Source organism: Podarcis gaigeae (assembly GCF_964106915.1).
Source record: "Podarcis gaigeae genome assembly, chromosome: 14".
Lineage (NCBI taxonomy): Eukaryota > Metazoa > Chordata > Lepidosauria > Squamata > Lacertidae > Podarcis > Podarcis gaigeae.
This window is the reverse complement of record NC_139690.1, coordinates 32270246-32287750: the sequence shown is the minus strand read 5'-3', so window position 1 is coordinate 32287750 and position 17505 is coordinate 32270246. Positions and strand designations below refer to the sequence as shown.

The following is a 17505-nucleotide window of genomic DNA, read 5'->3' as shown; positions in this document are numbered from 1 at the left end:
GTCCATGAGTCAGCGCATATCATTTGCTGAACTTGATCTGACCTGCTTTCCCAGCAGGGATGCATACCAAGACTCACTGCGCCAGGAAAGGGAGAGATTTAATGATGGGATGGTGAAAGAATTACAAAACCCCTTTTAGCTTTAAGAGATTTGACTGCTTGTTTGGATAGATTCCACAGGGAGAGTTACATTCCCTGGGCCGTCTGTAACATGAAGGCGATTTGAGTGTCAGACAAAATAAACCCGAGGAAATGCCTGCAACCTCTCCAGCTTTGTGTGTTGCCGTGGCAATTTATGACCTTTTCAATACTGTAAGAGGAAAAGCAGGAACTGCTAGCTAGGAGCTAAATAAAAGTTGCCATGTGCAAAACACAATACAAGAAGATCTCTCAAAATAAAGATGGTAAATTCCCACTGTCAGAGGTTAGCAAAAAAAATTATCTTTTTCTAAAAGGTTTTGAAGCTGGAGTTGAAATTATTGATTGAATTCAGTCTGTGGAAGGAAAGAAGGAAAGTGGGCCATGAAGGGGGCCATGAGGGGGGGGGGAAGCAACATAAGGGAACGATGCTAGCATTTCAATTAGTCTTTCTAAATTCTTTGCCCATTGTTAATGTTAATGCAAAAAGGAAGTGGCATCAATGGGACAGCAGAGGCCAGATATACAGATTTTGAAAAACTTCCACAACGGGACAGGGATGAAGCCGGGGGGTGGGGGTGGGGGTAGGTATGTTCCTTTCATCAAATCAAAGTATTAACAGTATAATATAACATCAGTGTACATATTGAGATTATGTGCATTCTAACCAATACTGGACGCAGCTCCCATTTACAGTGGTACCTCGGGTTAAGAACTTAATTCATTCCGGATGTCCGTTCTTAACCTGAAAATGTTATTAACCTGAAGCACCACTTTAGCTAATGGGGCCTCCTGCTGCTGCCACGCCGCTGGAGCACAATTTCTGTTCTCATCCTGAAGCAAAGTTCTTAACCCGAGGTACTATTTCTGGGTTAGCAGAGTCTGTAACCTGAAGCGCATGTAACCCAAGGTACCACTGTATAAAGCTAAATAAAACTGAAACAGCAACAAAAGCAGAACTTTGTAGTAAGCTCATTCACGTGTTCCACTGAATACAAGTAGAACTCGTCTTTGCACGTCTAGGAGTGTTTGTGTTTAAGAGTATAAGCTTGTCAATATGTACGCCTCAACTATTGTATGCACAAAAACATACAACTTTGAATGTTATATGTGAATATGAGTTTACAGGTCAACTGTTTGTGTACACAGGACAGGATGGTGGTAATTAATTCATGGAGAACTAGGCTGTCATTGGCTACCAACCACAATGGCTGTGCTTTGCCCGCACAGTCCGCAGCAGAAATGCCTCTGAATACCAGTTGCTGGAGAGCAAAGGAGAGTAGGGTGTTTTTTTGTGCTGGAATCCTGCTTGCTAGTTTTCCACAGGCATTTGGTTGGCCCTTGTGAGAACAGCATGGTGGACTGTTGGGTGCCTGATCCAACAGGCTGTTGTTCTTATGGGGCTATCATTCATGGTCACAGGAAGAATGTATTTCCTTTTGTGTTGTGAGTCTCTTCCTTCTCTGTCTCCCAGGTCATCAGCAGCAAGGGAGGAAAAAAGAAGGTTTGATCCTTTGTTTTTGTTTTTGTGGCGGAAGAAAAGAGGACATGGCATTGATGCTGCTCAGCCGACATCTAACGAGTTCGTTGCAACAGAACTCTAGGGTTATTGCAGCTGGTAAGTGGTGGGGAAAGCACATGAAACAGAATGGAGATATTGGTAGAGTTCCACAGCTCAAGGCAGTGGCTTATATTAGTCCTATGATGAATATCTTCCCCATGTTTCCCCCCCCCCCACCAGTCTTCATCTATTTATGGAGGAAATAAATCACATTTGGAAATTACTAGAAGGGAGGGGAAATATCATTGAAATTCGGGGGGAGGGGATGTCTTGTACCACATTCACACCACACATTTAAAGCACCATGATATCACTTTAAACAGGCATTGCTTTCCCCAAAGAATTCTGGGAGCTGTAGTTTGTTACAGAGTTTCAGTTCCCAGAGTTTCAGTTCCCAGAATGCTTTAACAGTCAGTCCCTCTTTCCAGGGAACTATGGGAATTGTAGCTCAGTGAGGGGAATATAGGGCTCTCCTAGTGACTCTCAGCACCCTTAACAAACTACAGCTCCCAAAGGTATTTGAGGGAAGCCGTGACTGTTTAAAGTGGCATCATAGCGCTCTCAATGTATGGGGTGAATGTGGCCTCAGTACAGTGGTGCCCCGCAAGATGAACGCCTCGCAAGACGAAAAACCCGCTAGACGAAAGGGTTTTCCGTTTTGGAGGCGCTTCGCAAAACGAATTTCCCTATGGGCTTGCTTCGCAAGAAGAAAGCCCGTAGGGAAATCTCCGGGGACCTCTTTTAAATGCTAGCGGTGGGGAGCAAAGCCTTTCCCCCCCCCCCCTCCAGCCTTCAGAAGAGGTCCAGGAAGGCCGGCGGGGGCTGAAAGGCTTTGCTCCCCACCGCCAGCATTTTAAAAGCAGTCCGGGATAGCAGGGAAGCGCTTCCCGCTATCCCGGATGGCTTTTGAAGGCAGGCGGGGGGGGGAGCAAAGACTTTTGCCCCCCGCCCGCCTTCAGAAGAGGTCCTGGACCTCTTCTGAAGGCCGGCGGGGGGCAAAAGTCTTTGCTCCCCCCCCCCCCGCCTGCCTTCAAAAGCCGTCCGGGAGCATTTTAAAATCGCCCCGGGACAGCGGAGGAATTCTCCGCTGTCCCGGGGCGATTTAAAAGCCCCCGGGAAGGCAGGCAGGGGGGACAAAGACTTTTGCCCCCCGCCAGCCTTCAGAAGAGGGACCTCTTCTGAAGGCTGGCGGGGGGCAAAAGCGTTTCTCCACTCTCCCGGGAAGGCAGGCGGGGGGAACAAAGACTTTTGCCCCCCGCCGGCCTTCAGAAGAGGTCCAGGACCTCTTCTGAAGGCTGGCGGGGGGCAAAAGTCTTTGTCCCCCCTGCCTGCCTTCCCGGGGGCTTTTAAATCGCCCTGGGACAGCGGAGAATTCCTCCGCTGTCCCCGGGGCGATTTTAAAATGCTGGCGGGCGGCAGCGCTGCTGCCCACCAGCATTTTAAGATTGCCCCGGACAGCGGAGAAGTCCTCCGCTGTCCCGGGGCTTTTAAAATGCTGGCGGGCGGCAGCGAAGGCTTCGCTACCGCCCGCCAGCATTTTAAGATCGCCCCGGGACAGCGGAGGACTTCTCCGCTGTCCCGGGAAGGCAGGCGGGGGGAAGCAAAGACTTTCGCCCCCCGCCGGCCTTCAGAAGAGGTCGGGGGACAGACTGTCCCCGGACCTGGTCTGAAGGCGATTTCCATAGGAACGCATTGATTGATTTTCAATGCATTCCTATGGCAAACCGTGCTTCGCAAGACGAAAAGACTTGCGGAACAAATTAATTTCGTCTTGCGAGGCACCACTGTATAAGGCAGATTCCCATGTTCCTTACAAAACGTTTTTCTGTGAGCAAAACCAGCCAGGATCCAAAATCTTCCCTTTCTGTTCTGGCCTTTCAAGAGGCTTTTAAATTCCTCTTGGCTGGGAAAGGGCTGGGGTTGTCTGGTACAAACTGCCTCCTTCTGCATCTTGTTTATCTGGAGCTTCTCGTGTTACTCTTCAAGCATCCAATAAATAGGATTCATCTCCCAGAACATTGCACAAGAATTGTTTACTTGCTATGCAGTTCCCACTGCTTGGCCTCCTGCTCTGTGAAGATTCCTGTTAGCAAAACTGCAATCTGAATTTGGGCATTTTTTCACCATGCACCAGAATTTTGGTGAAAAGGTAGCTTGCCTCTACAAAAATATCATAGAGGCAGATATATGTCCTGCATTGTATACCCACAAAGTCTTATACGTTTGGAGGGCCACAGATTCCCCATTCTTTAATCTAGTTCATTGTTGCTAGTGGTTTTTCAGCATCTCAATGAGAGGTTTTACACATCACCTGCTATCTGAATGACCTTTTTGTTTTGTAACTGGAGACGACACGGATTGAGTCTGGGAACTTCAGCATGGAAATAATGTGCTCTGTCATCTGCACAATGAAATAGAGGAAAGAGCATAGGAATCTGCCTCATTCTGAGCTGGTCCATCTAGCTCAGTATTGTCTACACTGACTGGCAGCAGCTCTCTGGGATTTCAGGCAGGACATTCCTAATCCTTCCTGTAAATTCTGGTGATTGAACCTGGGACCTTCTGCATGCAAATCAGATGCTCTGCCACTAAGCTACAGCTTTTCCGACCAGCAGGAATGTTCATGAATCCTCTATTGCCATCCCATCAACTCAGCTGATCAATGTTCAGAGGCTTCACTGCCACACGTGCAATGCAGTCAGATCAATCAAGCTCTGATCAATAAATTAAATCAGCTAAAGTTTTGGCTGGTTTCATCACTGGAGGACATACCTGCTAATCTTTTTCTTGGGGAGGGGAGGCTATTTTTGGTCCTAGTGTGTCAGCTCAGTTTGGACAGATAGGGCTTCTAGCCATGCTTGGTAGCCTTTGCTTAATAAATTATGTCAGAGGCTTCCACCAGTGTCTCAGAAAAGGCGTTCGGACTGGTTTTTTTACAGAAGGCAACTTTATTACACTGCTATGGATTTGTTCAATAGATATGTACACTCAGGGCGGCGAGTCCCGTTTCACCACTTGAGGTGATCCCAGAAGTGCCACCTTGCCCTGCTGCTACCACCAAACTACCCACCACCAGGATCTTGCCCCAAATGGACACAATCTTGCCTGAAATCTGCACTGACAAAGGCAGTGCTTCTCTGCCACTGGCGGAGGCAGCAGGTGCCCCCTGGAGAGCTTCTGCCACCTGAGGCAGCAGCCTGGTTCTGCCTAATGCCTGGGCCGGCCCTATATACAATCCAATTCTATACATATTACCCAGAGGGGGGTCCTATTGTGCCCTTTAAACCTTTAAAAAAAATGACTTCAAATTGGTTAACTTTATATTCCTTGCAGGGCACAGAGGAATCAGTCAAGCTGCAGCAAAAATTGATGTGGAGTTTGACTATGATGGGCCCCTCATGAAGACAGAAGTCCCCGGTCCAAGATCCAGGGTAAATTGATGCACTGAGTCATCCGTCTTTCAAGCCCCTTGTTATTGTCCTGGTTTGAATGCAGGGATGTGGGAGAATTCGATTCAGTGTGCATTTAAACTGTCACAATCGCATTTTTCAAAACAAAGTGAAAATTGAAAGGCAGACATGCTTCCAAATTTGCACTTCTACAAATTTTGTGATGCTGTTTTCCACCCAGTGTTTGCAAAAATACATCTATAAGGGGAAGGTGTGCATATAAAAATGAACATATTTGAGAAAATAATGTACATACATGTGTTAGGAGAAATTGCTTTGGTTCTACACAGAAATGTGTAGAACCAAATTTAGGATTTGAAAAATGTGAAACCAACAAAAACTGAAATTGACAGACCTATCAATCCCAATTGATAAATCACACTAAGCCACACAATGGCTTACTGGAAGGTGTGCAGACTCCAGGAGGAGAGATTATAGCCAATTAATTCCTCAGCTGAGCTGAGCCATGGTTTGGCTTATAGTGTCGCCAGAACCCAGGCTCCCACTTCAGCTCTTTCTAGACTAACCAAGGTTGCCCTGTGGTTTGGAGATCTAAACCACAAGCCCTGTTCAGGGAACATGCTAAGCCAAACCATAACTTAGCTCAATGCATCTATCCCAAATATCATCCTGCTTAAGCCACTGGTTATATTCATAATATTCTTTATCTCTTTCCTTCCAGGAATTAATGAAACAGTTGAATAGAATTCAGGTAATTTATCCTGTTTTTAATGTAAAAATATAAATCTTTTGCCGCAAACCCCTTACCTGCAGAGCCTTATAAGGATACTAGGCAGCAAATCAACTGTGGATGGGTAAGCAACCCTCCTTGCAAATGGGAAGGGGGCATTCAATACTTCTTTGAGAAGCTGGCCATATTGATTTTCAAGGGGGGGGAATGGCCCAGAGTCCACGGCTTGGAAGATGCTGCAGATTAGGGAGCCCTTGTCCTTATCTCTCCCACCCACCTCTCCGTGGGCCACATTTGACCAGTTGTCGGAGTCTCCGAACTCTGTGTCACCTGGTATCACAATGGTGTCAGGTGGGCTGTTTTTGCCTGCAGGGTTTGAAATCAAACCACATGGGCAAAAAGCCCAGTGCTTTTTGCAAACCCCAGCAATCAGCTGATGCAAGCAAACCCTCTTTTTGCTCAGCCTTCTTTACCTGCCAACATAGATGACATCAGGTAGAGGGCAGGTATGTGTGTGGCTTGGCCCACACAGCCTTAGGGACCAAATGGAGAAACCTGGCCAGTCTTCTTAGGCCTGGGAGCTGGAGTTTTCCTTATTTGGATTCATTTATTTTTTTTAGTTAGAGCATTTGCACCCTGCTCTTCAGCTAAAAAGCCTTTCAGAGCAGCTAACAGACCATCAGTTAAAACAAGACAGCCCCTACCTGGCGATTTACAATCTATTTTTTTTTAAAAAAAAGGCACAAAAGGGAGGGGAGGGGAGAGGAAAAAAGCAAACTCAGTTTCCCTAATACTATGCTGAGGAGCAGCTTGCTGTGTGCGCATGTGACCATTTTCAAGTAGGAAGCTGGTACAGGACCCCAGTCTGGATCAAGGGTGCATTGCTTTTTATTCAGAATAAAAAGTGGCTGCTTCAAGCACAAATGAAAAAGCATGAATAAAGAGTGTCGTGTGTTGATTAGCCCTTAACTTCAGGGCTCTGCCAGGGAGAAAGCAGGCAGACCGGGGACAGTGTTGTGGCCTCAAGTCTTTTTTAAAACCAGTTGCAACCCCCCTCCTCCTCCTGTGCTAAATGGCCTGAATGGTCTTTCCCTCGGTGGGGAGTGGAGCAGTCAAGGCCACTTCTCTCCCTCCCTTCCTTCCAGAATGCAGAAGCCGTGCACTTTTTCTGCAACTATGAAGAAAGCCGGGGAAACTACCTTGTCGACGTTGACGGGAACCGAATGCTGGATCTCTACTCTCAGATATCTTCCATCCCAATAGGTAAGCCAAGAGGATGTTCTCTTGTGTGGGGGGCATGAAACTCCCTTCTGGGAGATGTGGGGTTGCCTGCTGTCTTAAAAACAAACAGTTGGGCCATTTTTGCAGGGTGGAGTTGTAAAAGTCCATTGACAGCGAAACAGAACCTCCTTGTACAGTGGCAATCTACCTCTGAAGAAAAACTGCTGGGGCAAATAACAGGGTGGCTGCTTCATGCCCTCCTTGTGGTCTTTCTGGAGGCATCTGACTGGTCTGGTCACATTTGTTATTGTGGTTAGTGTCCAACTGGGACCAGGCTTCAAATCCTCACTTGGCCATGAAGCTCACTGGGTGACCTTGGGCCAGCAACTCACACTCAGGTTAACCTACTTCACGGGGTTGTTGTGAGGATTAAGTGAGGAGCATGGGAGAACCATGAGCACCTTGGAGAAAAGGATGGGGGATAAATGCAATAATAAACAACAAACAAACAGGAGGCTGGACTGGGCAGACTCTGCACTGGTCTTGCAATGCAGGTTTAGCATTCTTCTTTCCGTGTTGTGAGTCCTAAATTTGAGCAAACGTTGGCCCGAAATGCACGTTCTGGTCTAGAGCCAGGGTTGTCATTGAGCAAGGCACTAGGAGGAACTTTCCAAACTCTGAAGAAAATAGGTTAGCCTTTACGTAAGACTTCCAAACAGAACTGAATAGCTACAGAAGTGGAACTGGCTAGGCCTCCAAGCTCCTGACGGGCAGGAATGCAGATTAATGACCACAAGAGTGTGCCATTTTATTTTGGCTAGCTGCTGTGTAGTTACTATGTCTGAACGGTTTCAACAATACACCAACGTCAGAAGAGCACCAGCTGGCCCACAAGCTGTCAACGAAATATTTGAGGTTGTGAAAACGGGGCTTGTGATGCTGAGCTTGCAAACTCTTGATTGTGTAGAACTTAATGGGTCACTTGCTGCTGGCTAAGCTGCTGTGATTTGACAGAATGTTCAAAACACTCAACCTGCTCAGGGTAAGCAATCATGTCATTAGTAGAATGTGACAAACCAGTCGCATGGCTTTAGGATCGTTGCCAGAATAATTGGTGCACACAACATTTGAACACTTTACAGGTGGTCACTGCAGTGCTTTTAGTTGCAGTTAGTTATTCCAGTATCAGTGATTATGAAACCAGTTTGGGGGGGGAATTTAAAAGAGGAGCATGGAGAGTATGGACTGGGCCTCCTACTGACGGTGGGTGCTAGCAAGTCCCATAATCACAGTCACTGCTCTTTGTCTTTGGGCTTCAATAGGGTGGCTAAAGTGTACCTTTCAGGAAGAAGCATTTGAATTTGTTGCTGTCCACTGTAAAGGTAAAGGTAAAGGGACCCGTGACCATCAGGTCCAGTCGTGACCAACTCTGGGGTTGCGGCACTCATCTCACTTTATTGACTGAGGGGGCCGGAGTACAGCTTCCGGGTCATGTGGCCAGCATGGCTAAGCCACTTCTGGCGAAGCAGAGCAGCGCACGGAAATGCCGTTTACCTTCCCGCCGGAGCGGTACCTATTTATCTACTTGCACTTTGATGTGCTTTCGAACTGCTAGGTTGGCAGGAGCTGTCCGCTGTACTGATTCCTAAATCATGCTCTTTCCCTCCATGCCCTGTTCGTCCTTAGAGACGCTCTATTTTCTTCCAGCTTTAGGGACAGCTGTCCCAGTGAGCTACCCTAGAAGTAGCTACTGTCCTTGTGAAATGAAAATTCACAATAGCACTCTGTCGAATAACAGAGCAGTTGAGGCCAGGCAGTGATCCATTTTGCATGCATCACTAAGCCAAACAATGGCTTTGACTGAATGAGTAAGTGTTGCAGGGGGTTGGACTAGATGACCCTTGGGTCTCTTCCAATTCTATGATTCTGTGGTGCACAGTGCAAAAATTGTGGCTGCTTGGCTCCTCCCCTGTTCCCACAGTCACTGCACTACCTGGAGTTAAGCCATGGTTTGGCTTAGGGTTACATGCATAACCATGGCTTAGCTCTCTTGCTCCAAATAAGCCACAAGCTGCAATCAAGTTTGTTCCAGGAACAGAAAGACTGGGGGAGGAGCGAAATGGCTGTGATTTCCTCCCTGGGTGCCAGCACACTTGCCTGCTCACACATAGTCATGGTTTAGCTTAGCATTATGTGCCAACCAGGCCAATGTTCGTGTTGATTTCCTGTGGTTTCTGTTCCTCATGTTCAAATGACAACATAAAATGAGAAAAAGGAAGTGAGCTACAATGTGGTCATCAACAGCTCCCAGACTCAAATTACGTTTTCCAAAAACCTTCAAAGGGTATGCTTTCCACCTACCAACATTTCCTCTCCTAAAATTATTTATTTTGGCAAGCTAAGCTTTCGGCTATGCCCTCCTCCCCCCCACTAAAAGGCATACAGTGGGTTGAGGGCAGTTAAGTACACCTTGAACATGTTAGCTGTAAGGTGGTAAGGTTCCTTGAAAGCCATTGGAAATTCTCTCTCTGTTTTGTTTTAGGTTACAGCCATCCAGCTCTAATAAAACTCCTCCAGCAGCCCCGGAATCTGGTAAGGCGCTTCTTTCACCCAAGTCACTGAAGCAACTCCTACCCATGTTGAGATTTTTTTTATTTGTTGATAAGCATCGCACAATATTGCCTGAATTTTACTTCTTTCCCCTCTGGTTTTGGAAACTGCATGCTGGAGTTTGCTTCTGGAAGGTGGCTAGGTTTTCCAATTTTCTAGGAACTGGAGAAACATCTCTTATGGGGCCATTTCTGGCTCTCAACCACCACCATCCAGGCCCACCTCTTAAGTTTCTTCCTCTACTTTCCCATTGTCCCCTTCTGCTTTTCTTTGCTACAGGTAGTGGCCATCTGTTTGGGCTTCCTTGGAATCAAACCTGGAACCTTCCGATCTGTGGCTCTCTGCCCCTTATGGGTGAGCCACTCAACCAGAGGTTCATCAGGCAAATCCCAAACCATATTTTTGTGTGAATCAGACTGTACTTTTATTATAAGAAAGAAAGAAAGAAAGAAAGAAAGGGAGGGAAAGAAAGAAATGGATGGGTAGGAATAAGATGAAAGGGGAAACTCAGGGGAAGGGAGGAAGAAGATAGGTGCAGATGTTAAAAAATGTAAAATACATAGGAATATAGGAACCTGTCTGTCTTATACTGAAATCAAACTATTGGTGCACCTAGCTCAGTGTTGTCTACACTGACTGGAAGCAGCTCTCCAGGGTTTCAGACCAGGGAGTTATTCCCAATCCTATCTGGAGATGCCAGGGATTGAACCTGGGACCTTCTGCATGCAAGGCAGAGGCTCTACAAACAAGCCTAAGAGCCTTCCCTTTACAAACATAGGCAACTGTTTTGGACTTCAGTTCCCATCGTCCCCCTCCAGCCAGTACCTCCTTTTTGTAGTCCAAAGCACCTGGAGGGCATGAGGTTGGTAAAGCCTGTGCTGTTCAGTGCTGACTTCAAGCTTTTCATCTTGTTTTCCAGAGTACCTTTGTCAACAGGCCTGCGCTGGGGATTCTTCCCCCAGAGAACTTTGCTGAAAGGCTAAAGGAATCGTTGCTTTCGGTACGTTTTGCGTTGCAGAGAAATGGCCCCAGCATGGATGGTTTGGGAAGTTTCATTGCACAGCAGCCAACCTCCTGGTGTGGTTTTTAATTTCCTTTTGTAGTGTGAATGGTTCAGGTTCAACCCTCCTGGCCCCATGTCCTCTGCACGAGCCATGTCTCTCACTGGTTCTTCTTCACACCTTGAGTGTTTTTGCCTGACTGGAATATGTCATTGAACTCTGATGTCTTTTCCTTGCCTGGATGGGGAACAGAGGGGAGATGTTTCCGTGTGTGCAGAAATCCGCCTACTGTACAAAAGTAAAATGTACCTGTGTTGCTCCACCCACTTTTGCCTCTGGCCCCGCCCACCACTCCCATGTGGCCCTCAAAAGGTTACCCATAAGAGAATGTGGCCCTCAGTGTGAAGAGGGTTCCCCACCCCGGCTTAAATCAGCACAGATGGTACCTCAAAAATCTGTTTGGAGAGCTGAGCTGTCCCACCTTACTACCGCCTCCCAACATTTCCATCTTGCAATGCCAAAAAGTCAAATAAGCAACAAAAAACTAAGCCATTCTAGCAACCCAGGAGATTGCAACACTATGATGAAGGCTTTAGGTGTGTTTAGCACTGCACAGTGGTAAGGCCATGAGGAAAATGGCCTCTCTAGGGCTCCTGTGCATGTGCCTCTATGGCACAAGCCATAGAGCACAGAGACAGGACAAATGTAAGTTAAGCTGAATATTCAGTTCTGCTTCTAAATCAAATTTATGGAAATTGTGGAAGTGGAGTCAGTTGCTCAGGGAAAGTTAATAGGTTACTGGTGGTGGTGGTGCCTAAAGGGAAGAATATGCCCAGGATATGTACTGCCTTGAAAGTCTCTTGTGTTGTGCCTTTTGAGATTAAATGTCACTGTGACTCTCTCCCCATTTACAGGTGGCTCCTAAGGGTCTATCTCAGGTTATAACCATGTCCTGTGGATCTTGCTCAAATGAAAATGCCTTCAAAACCATATTCATGTGGTACAGGGTGAGTAAAACATAGGAGACCATCTCAAAATCCTACAATCTGCAGGTGAGGCCTTGTTGGTGGTGCTGTCAGCGTGGGCTGCTTGGTTGGCATTGACCCATGGCAGGGCCTTTTCAGTGGTGGCTCCCCAGTTCAGTAATCTCCTTCCTAGAGAGGTGCATCTGCCACTATCTTCAGGTGGGATTCAGTCCGATGTCAACAAATTCAAGTCAAGCAGTTATAGTTGGTTAGGAGGTCTTGCACTACAGACCCACTCTTCCAAAAGGTCAGACATTTTATATAAGAAAAACTCACTGGAAAGATTGGGGCAACGCTTGCTTTGACACAATGTCATCTACCCTTCCTGCAAACAAATCAGGATGAATACTCAATAAACAGGCCATCTGGAAACGCCCCATAGAAACTGATGCTGGAATATTTTTCCATCTCTGGAAGTTTAATAGGAAACCCATTTGTTTTCCAGAGCAAAGAAAGGGGGCACAACAGTGTTACCAAGGAAGAGCTGGAAACATGCATGATCAACCAGGTAAGAGAGCCGTATCTGAGTCACCTGGTGGAGATTTGCAGATTCTTGGATGCAAAATAAGCATGTGGAACCTAGAGGCAGCAAGATCCCCGTTAGCATCATGGTCAGCCTGTCAGATTAAGACCAGAGAGAGACTCGGGTTCAAATCTTCAGGCAGCCATAAATGTCACCTTGAATAAGTCACCCTTATTTATTATTGCTTGTAAGCCGCTCTGAGCCCGGCCTTGGCTGGGGAGGGCGGGGTATAAATAAAAAATTATTATTATTATTATTATTATTATTATTATCATCATCATCATAGCCCACCTGACAGAGTTATTGGGAGGCTAAGACAGGTATAGGATGGTGGGGGGAGAGAACTTTCCTTACCACCCTGAGCCCCTGGTATGGAAGGACACAAACGTTTTGCAGTTTTACTCTTTTTGTTATTCAGTCTTGCTTTCATTGTAATCAAAAGACACCTAGAATACTGGAGAGATGAGGAATAGGTTATTTCAACAAAGGTCCCCTCCTTCTAAGCCTGGTCGGTTGCATAACAATGCCTGGAGCTTCAGTACAGGGCTTGATGCTGCCACCTAGAGAGGCTACTGAATTATGCAACCAATATTATGAGAGTGCCCGAATTCATAACCTTGCTGAAGCAAGTCCATCCAGTCCAGCATCCCGTTTTCATAGTGGCCAACCAGTTGGAAACCCACAAAGAGGACCTGATCACAAGAGGGCTCTCTCCCTGCTGTGGCTTTCAGCAACTGGTATTCAGACGCATCACTGCCTACAACCTTGGAGACAAGAGTGTAATCATCATTTCTAGTAGCTATTGATAAGCCTTATCCATGAATTTGTCCAGTCACCTTTCAAAGCCATCCAAGTTGGTAGCAATCCCCACCTCTGGTGGCAGTGAGTTCCACAGTTTAAGTATGTGCTTCATGAAGATGACCTTCCTTTTATCTGGCCCAAATCTTCCAACATTCAGCTTCATTGGATATTCCTGAGTTTTCGTGTTAAGAGAGAGGGAGAAAAACTGCTCTCAATGTCAGACATAATTTTATGAATTTCTGTCATGTTGACTCCGACTTGCTATTCCTCCTGACTATAAAGTCCCAGATACTGCCACCTTCCTTCACAGAAGAGTCACTTCATCCCATCAATCATTTGGTTAGCCCTTTTCCCTACCTTGAATTAAAGCGCATGCCATAACTTTAGTTCTACAACACGCGAATGAATTCAGACGCTCTGTCGCCCTAGCACAGCAAACATGCTTTAAAAGAGAGAACCTGACTTTTTGCGGTTTGGAAAGTGACAGGGAAATGCGTTGAAAAGTGTGGGATGGACAAGTAGCTAACAGGAAGGCAAATGAACACCCTGCAAGCAAACTGGGTCAAATGCTTGTTGCTGTACGACATCCTAGGGATAAGAAGGAACGTTCAATAAAGACCGGATGTCATCTGACTTCTGAATAAACTTTGTGCCAGTGGATCAGGATGAATGCTCAGCAAATAAGTTTCTTGTTTTGATTCCAGCCCCCCGGTTGTCCAGAGTACAGTATGCTTTCCTTTATGGGCGGATTTCACGGGAGAACTATGGGTAAGGAAAAGTGTTTAGATGTGTGCTTTTGGGGGAGGCAGGGAAGAGTTTGGGGCCACTTGAACCTCTGCATCGTGTGGTATCCTTCTCCCTACTTTGTCTGGAGGATGGGGGTAGAAGTGCAGAAGAGAGGGCTACGAGATGTCATTTTGCCATGGCCGCCCTCAAAACAAACAGCAGCCTTGGCAGTCAGGTAACATCAATGCCATGCAGTTGAAAGAGGCCTGTGGTGATAGAATGAATGCTACTGACAAGCTAGTTGGATAGGCGGGTGGGTGGGTGCATGCCATTTTTTCTAATGATAATAATAATTTATTATTTCTACCCTGTCCATCTGGTTGGGTTTTCCCAGCCATTCTGGGCGGCTCCCAACAGAATATTAAAAATAGAATCAAACATTAAAAACTTCCCAAATACGCTCCTGCACGTTAAAAATAAATCCTCTCAAGTAGAAAACTAGCAAAGCAGTATAAATTTTCCTGCTGCACTACTTTTCTTCTTGTGGTGAGCTTCTTTACACAAGAAGGAGGTACTAAAAATGAGGCTCTTTCACACCTGCAATTAGAGCAGTACAGTCCATTCTCTTCATCTCATTCTGAGGCAGGGTAGCATAATGGGATCGATAGATGGACTGTGGGTGAGTGGCGTGGGTGCCACATCTTGAATGTTTTATATTATATAACTGTTACTTTTGAAGCTTAGCTGCCAGGAATGTATTCTAAGAAAACCAGAAAGGAAAAAAACTGCTTTAAAAAAATAAACGAGTCAATGTGTTGGTGTTGCCCCTTCCTGCAGGCTGCTTAGCTGCCACGCATTCCAAAGCCATCCACAAACTGGACATCCCTTCCTTTGACTGGCCCATCGCTCCCTTTCCAAGGCTGAAGTATCCTCTGGAAGACTTTGTGAGAGAAAATCAACAGGAAGAGGCCCGCTGCCTAGAAGAGGTGAGATCTTGGTCATGAAATTCTACTCATATATTGATTCAGAGCAGAACTCCAATGTGTAGTTAGCAGAGTGAAAAATTAAACACATTGCATGATTCCCCAAAAATAGACCAGAAGCAATTAATATTTCATCCAGCAGAGCTTTACTGCTGCTACTGAAGGCAAATGAACATAATGGTCATAAATCCAATACATTCAGGATTGGCACTGCCCATAAGAAATCAAGCTGCAGCAGACTTAAACTTACAATAACTTATACTAGGTCCCTCAACACTATATACAGAACACCACACCAGAAGGAAGAGAGATAGAAAGAGAAAGTGAAACCCAGGCTCCTTCTGGCCTTACTTTTATAGTCAGCGTGACCTTGACAGAAAGAGATAAGAGAACCAGTTTAAACCAACTGTACTTAGCTTCTCTGAAGGAATAACCCAAACATCATTTGTTCACTTCACCCGCCCCGAATCATTTCCATTTCATTTTCCCTTAAAATATAAGTTGGCTCTTACATTTAATGTGGGGTGGGGGGGATGTCAACAGCCAGTTGTTTTTTAAAAAAATAAAAAAATGTTCAACATACAGGTGGAAGATTTGATTGTAAAATACAGGAAAAAGAAGAAAGTTGTGGCAGGAATTATCGTTGAGCCCATTCAGTCAGAAGGAGGGGACAACCATGCCTCAGATGACTTCTTCAGAAAGCTGAGGGACATTGCCAGGAAGGTTGGTAGAAAGCCAGACTTAAAATTTGGGATATTGCCAAGCTTCCCATTGTTTGTGGTGGGTTGATTTGAATGTTTGCTGTTGTTGTTGTTGTTGTTGTTGTTGTTGTTGTTGTTGTTACCGTTACAAGGCACTTGTATCCCAAAGGCTATGTACAAATCCAGTCTGTTTTTTATGCTGTTCCAAGAATCTCTATTCTATCATTTATTTTTTATTATCATAATTGTATTTATGTAACTTTTGATTTTTATATTGTATAGATATGCTATGTATTGACTTTTGTCTTCTATGTTATAAACTGCCCTGTGGTCTTTCAGTGCAGGGTGGTATATAAATTTGTTTAATTATAATTATAATTATTATTAATGTTCAGTTCAAGGAGACCGAAACATTAATTAACGTCAAAAACAGAGAGCAGGATAGACTGCCTCCTCTCCACCCCCCAAAAAAGAATTATGCTTAGATGCACAGATTGAAAACAAACATGATAACACAGCAATTATTTGGGGTTGTATCCACTGCTAATCCTACTCTGAGTAGACTAACTCGACCCCACTAAAAGATAGGCAAAAAATAAATAAATTCAGAGGCCCAGGTGAATAAAAATCTTTTTGCCTGATGCCTAAAAACAGATAATGATGGCGCCCTGAGGAGAGTATTCCACAAGCCACTAAGAAGGCCATTTTTGTGTCATTACCCTCTGCACCTCCATCAGAGGAGGCACATGGAGAAGGGCCTCAGATGAAGACTGCAGGGTCCCATTGATCCAAGAACCCATTTCTCAACTGCACAGCAATTCTATTGGTGGGATGTGCAGTGCAGGCATCTCAGATGCTTCATCCACATATCCTGTAAACTGCTGTCTTCTGCAGTCATTGCAGGGAAGGCAGTAGGGAAACATCTGTCCTATTCAGTTCCTTGTTATTCCTCCTAACCCCACCTGCTGAGAGTCCCAGTTCTTTATTTTACTAGTTATTGCGCTTACATTCCACCTTTTACTCTAAGGCGTTCAAGTGGTGCACATGGTTCTCCCACTCATTTAATCCCCACAACAACCCTGTGAGGTAGGCTAGCCTGAGAGGCTGTGAATGGCCCAAGGTCACCCAGTGAGCTTCTTGAGTTAGATTTGAACCCTGGTCTCCCAGGTCCTACTCTAGCACTCTAAGTGAGGCATCTAATCATAAGCCTGCATTTTTTATCAAAGCTTATATTTTTTGATCAGGGCCTGCATTTTAAAAAGCCTAAAGATTTTCAAATGTTTATGCCAGGCAAAAGACCAGCTGCCTAAGAACCTTGGCAATGTTTTTCCTCCTAGACAAGGGGGCCCCCCTGATTTATAGCAGAAAACAATTCTCAAAGTCAAAAAGGGGATTACAGGCTGAGAGCCAAGGTTACACTGACCCTATATATTACAGAATATAAAAAAGGCTGAGAAAACATAAATTAAGAGTTGATAAATAGTAAAATAAAACCATGTGCCTCCCATTAAACTTGAGCCATATTTTCCTAAGGTTAAAAGGTCAAGAGCAATGGGAAAAAAGCATCTAGCTGGCAGAAAAGGAGGGAGCATTTTGGGAAGTCTTTTTCTAAAGTTGTTTCTTTCTTAAACTGAGATCCTTTTAAGATTTCTTTTTCTTTTAAAAGGTTATTTATGTTATGTATTAAATATATTGGCTTAAATGTAATTATGCAAAGGATTTAAGAAATGATGGATTCTTATTTCATATAGTTGGAAGAGATCACAGGGGCCATCAGCCACCAGCCCAGCCCTCCTGCCAAGCAGGAAACATCATTAGAGCACACATATGGTTGTCAGGCCTTTGTTTAGAGACCTCCAAAAGAAGGAGATCTTTCAATGATGATGTGAACTCAAGATCCTTGAAGATAAAAAGTTAAGATTAACCATCTGTTTTGGAAGGCAATAGGGCAAGGAGGGCAAGAGGTGAGCTGGTAATTAAGGTTCCATGTTGAGACACATGTAAGATATATTACTACTTATTTGTCATTTATAGATAGAAGAATATATAGCTTTTTGTTTCCCATAAAAGGGCAAA

At 45.2% G+C, this 17505-nt stretch overlaps 1 protein-coding gene across 2 annotated transcripts in view; it reads left to right on the top strand.

The window, feature by feature from the left end:
- ABAT (4-aminobutyrate aminotransferase) overlaps window positions 1–17505 on the top strand; it is a 44208-nt gene that overhangs the window by 16691 nt on the left and 10012 nt on the right. For both annotated transcript variants that reach the window (XM_083710941.1, XM_083710942.1), the window contains 11 exons: window positions 1612–1755; window positions 5032–5129; window positions 5830–5859; window positions 6984–7101; window positions 9602–9651; window positions 10589–10669; window positions 11585–11677; window positions 12141–12203; window positions 13724–13787; window positions 14583–14731; window positions 15314–15451. In XM_083710941.1, coding sequence (XP_083567067.1) covers window positions 1686–1755; window positions 5032–5129; window positions 5830–5859; window positions 6984–7101; window positions 9602–9651; window positions 10589–10669; window positions 11585–11677; window positions 12141–12203; window positions 13724–13787; window positions 14583–14731; window positions 15314–15451 — 954 coding nt within the window. In that variant the 5' untranslated portion in view covers window positions 1612–1685. The remainder of the gene's footprint in view (window positions 1–1611; window positions 1756–5031; window positions 5130–5829; window positions 5860–6983; window positions 7102–9601; window positions 9652–10588; window positions 10670–11584; window positions 11678–12140; window positions 12204–13723; window positions 13788–14582; window positions 14732–15313; window positions 15452–17505) is intronic.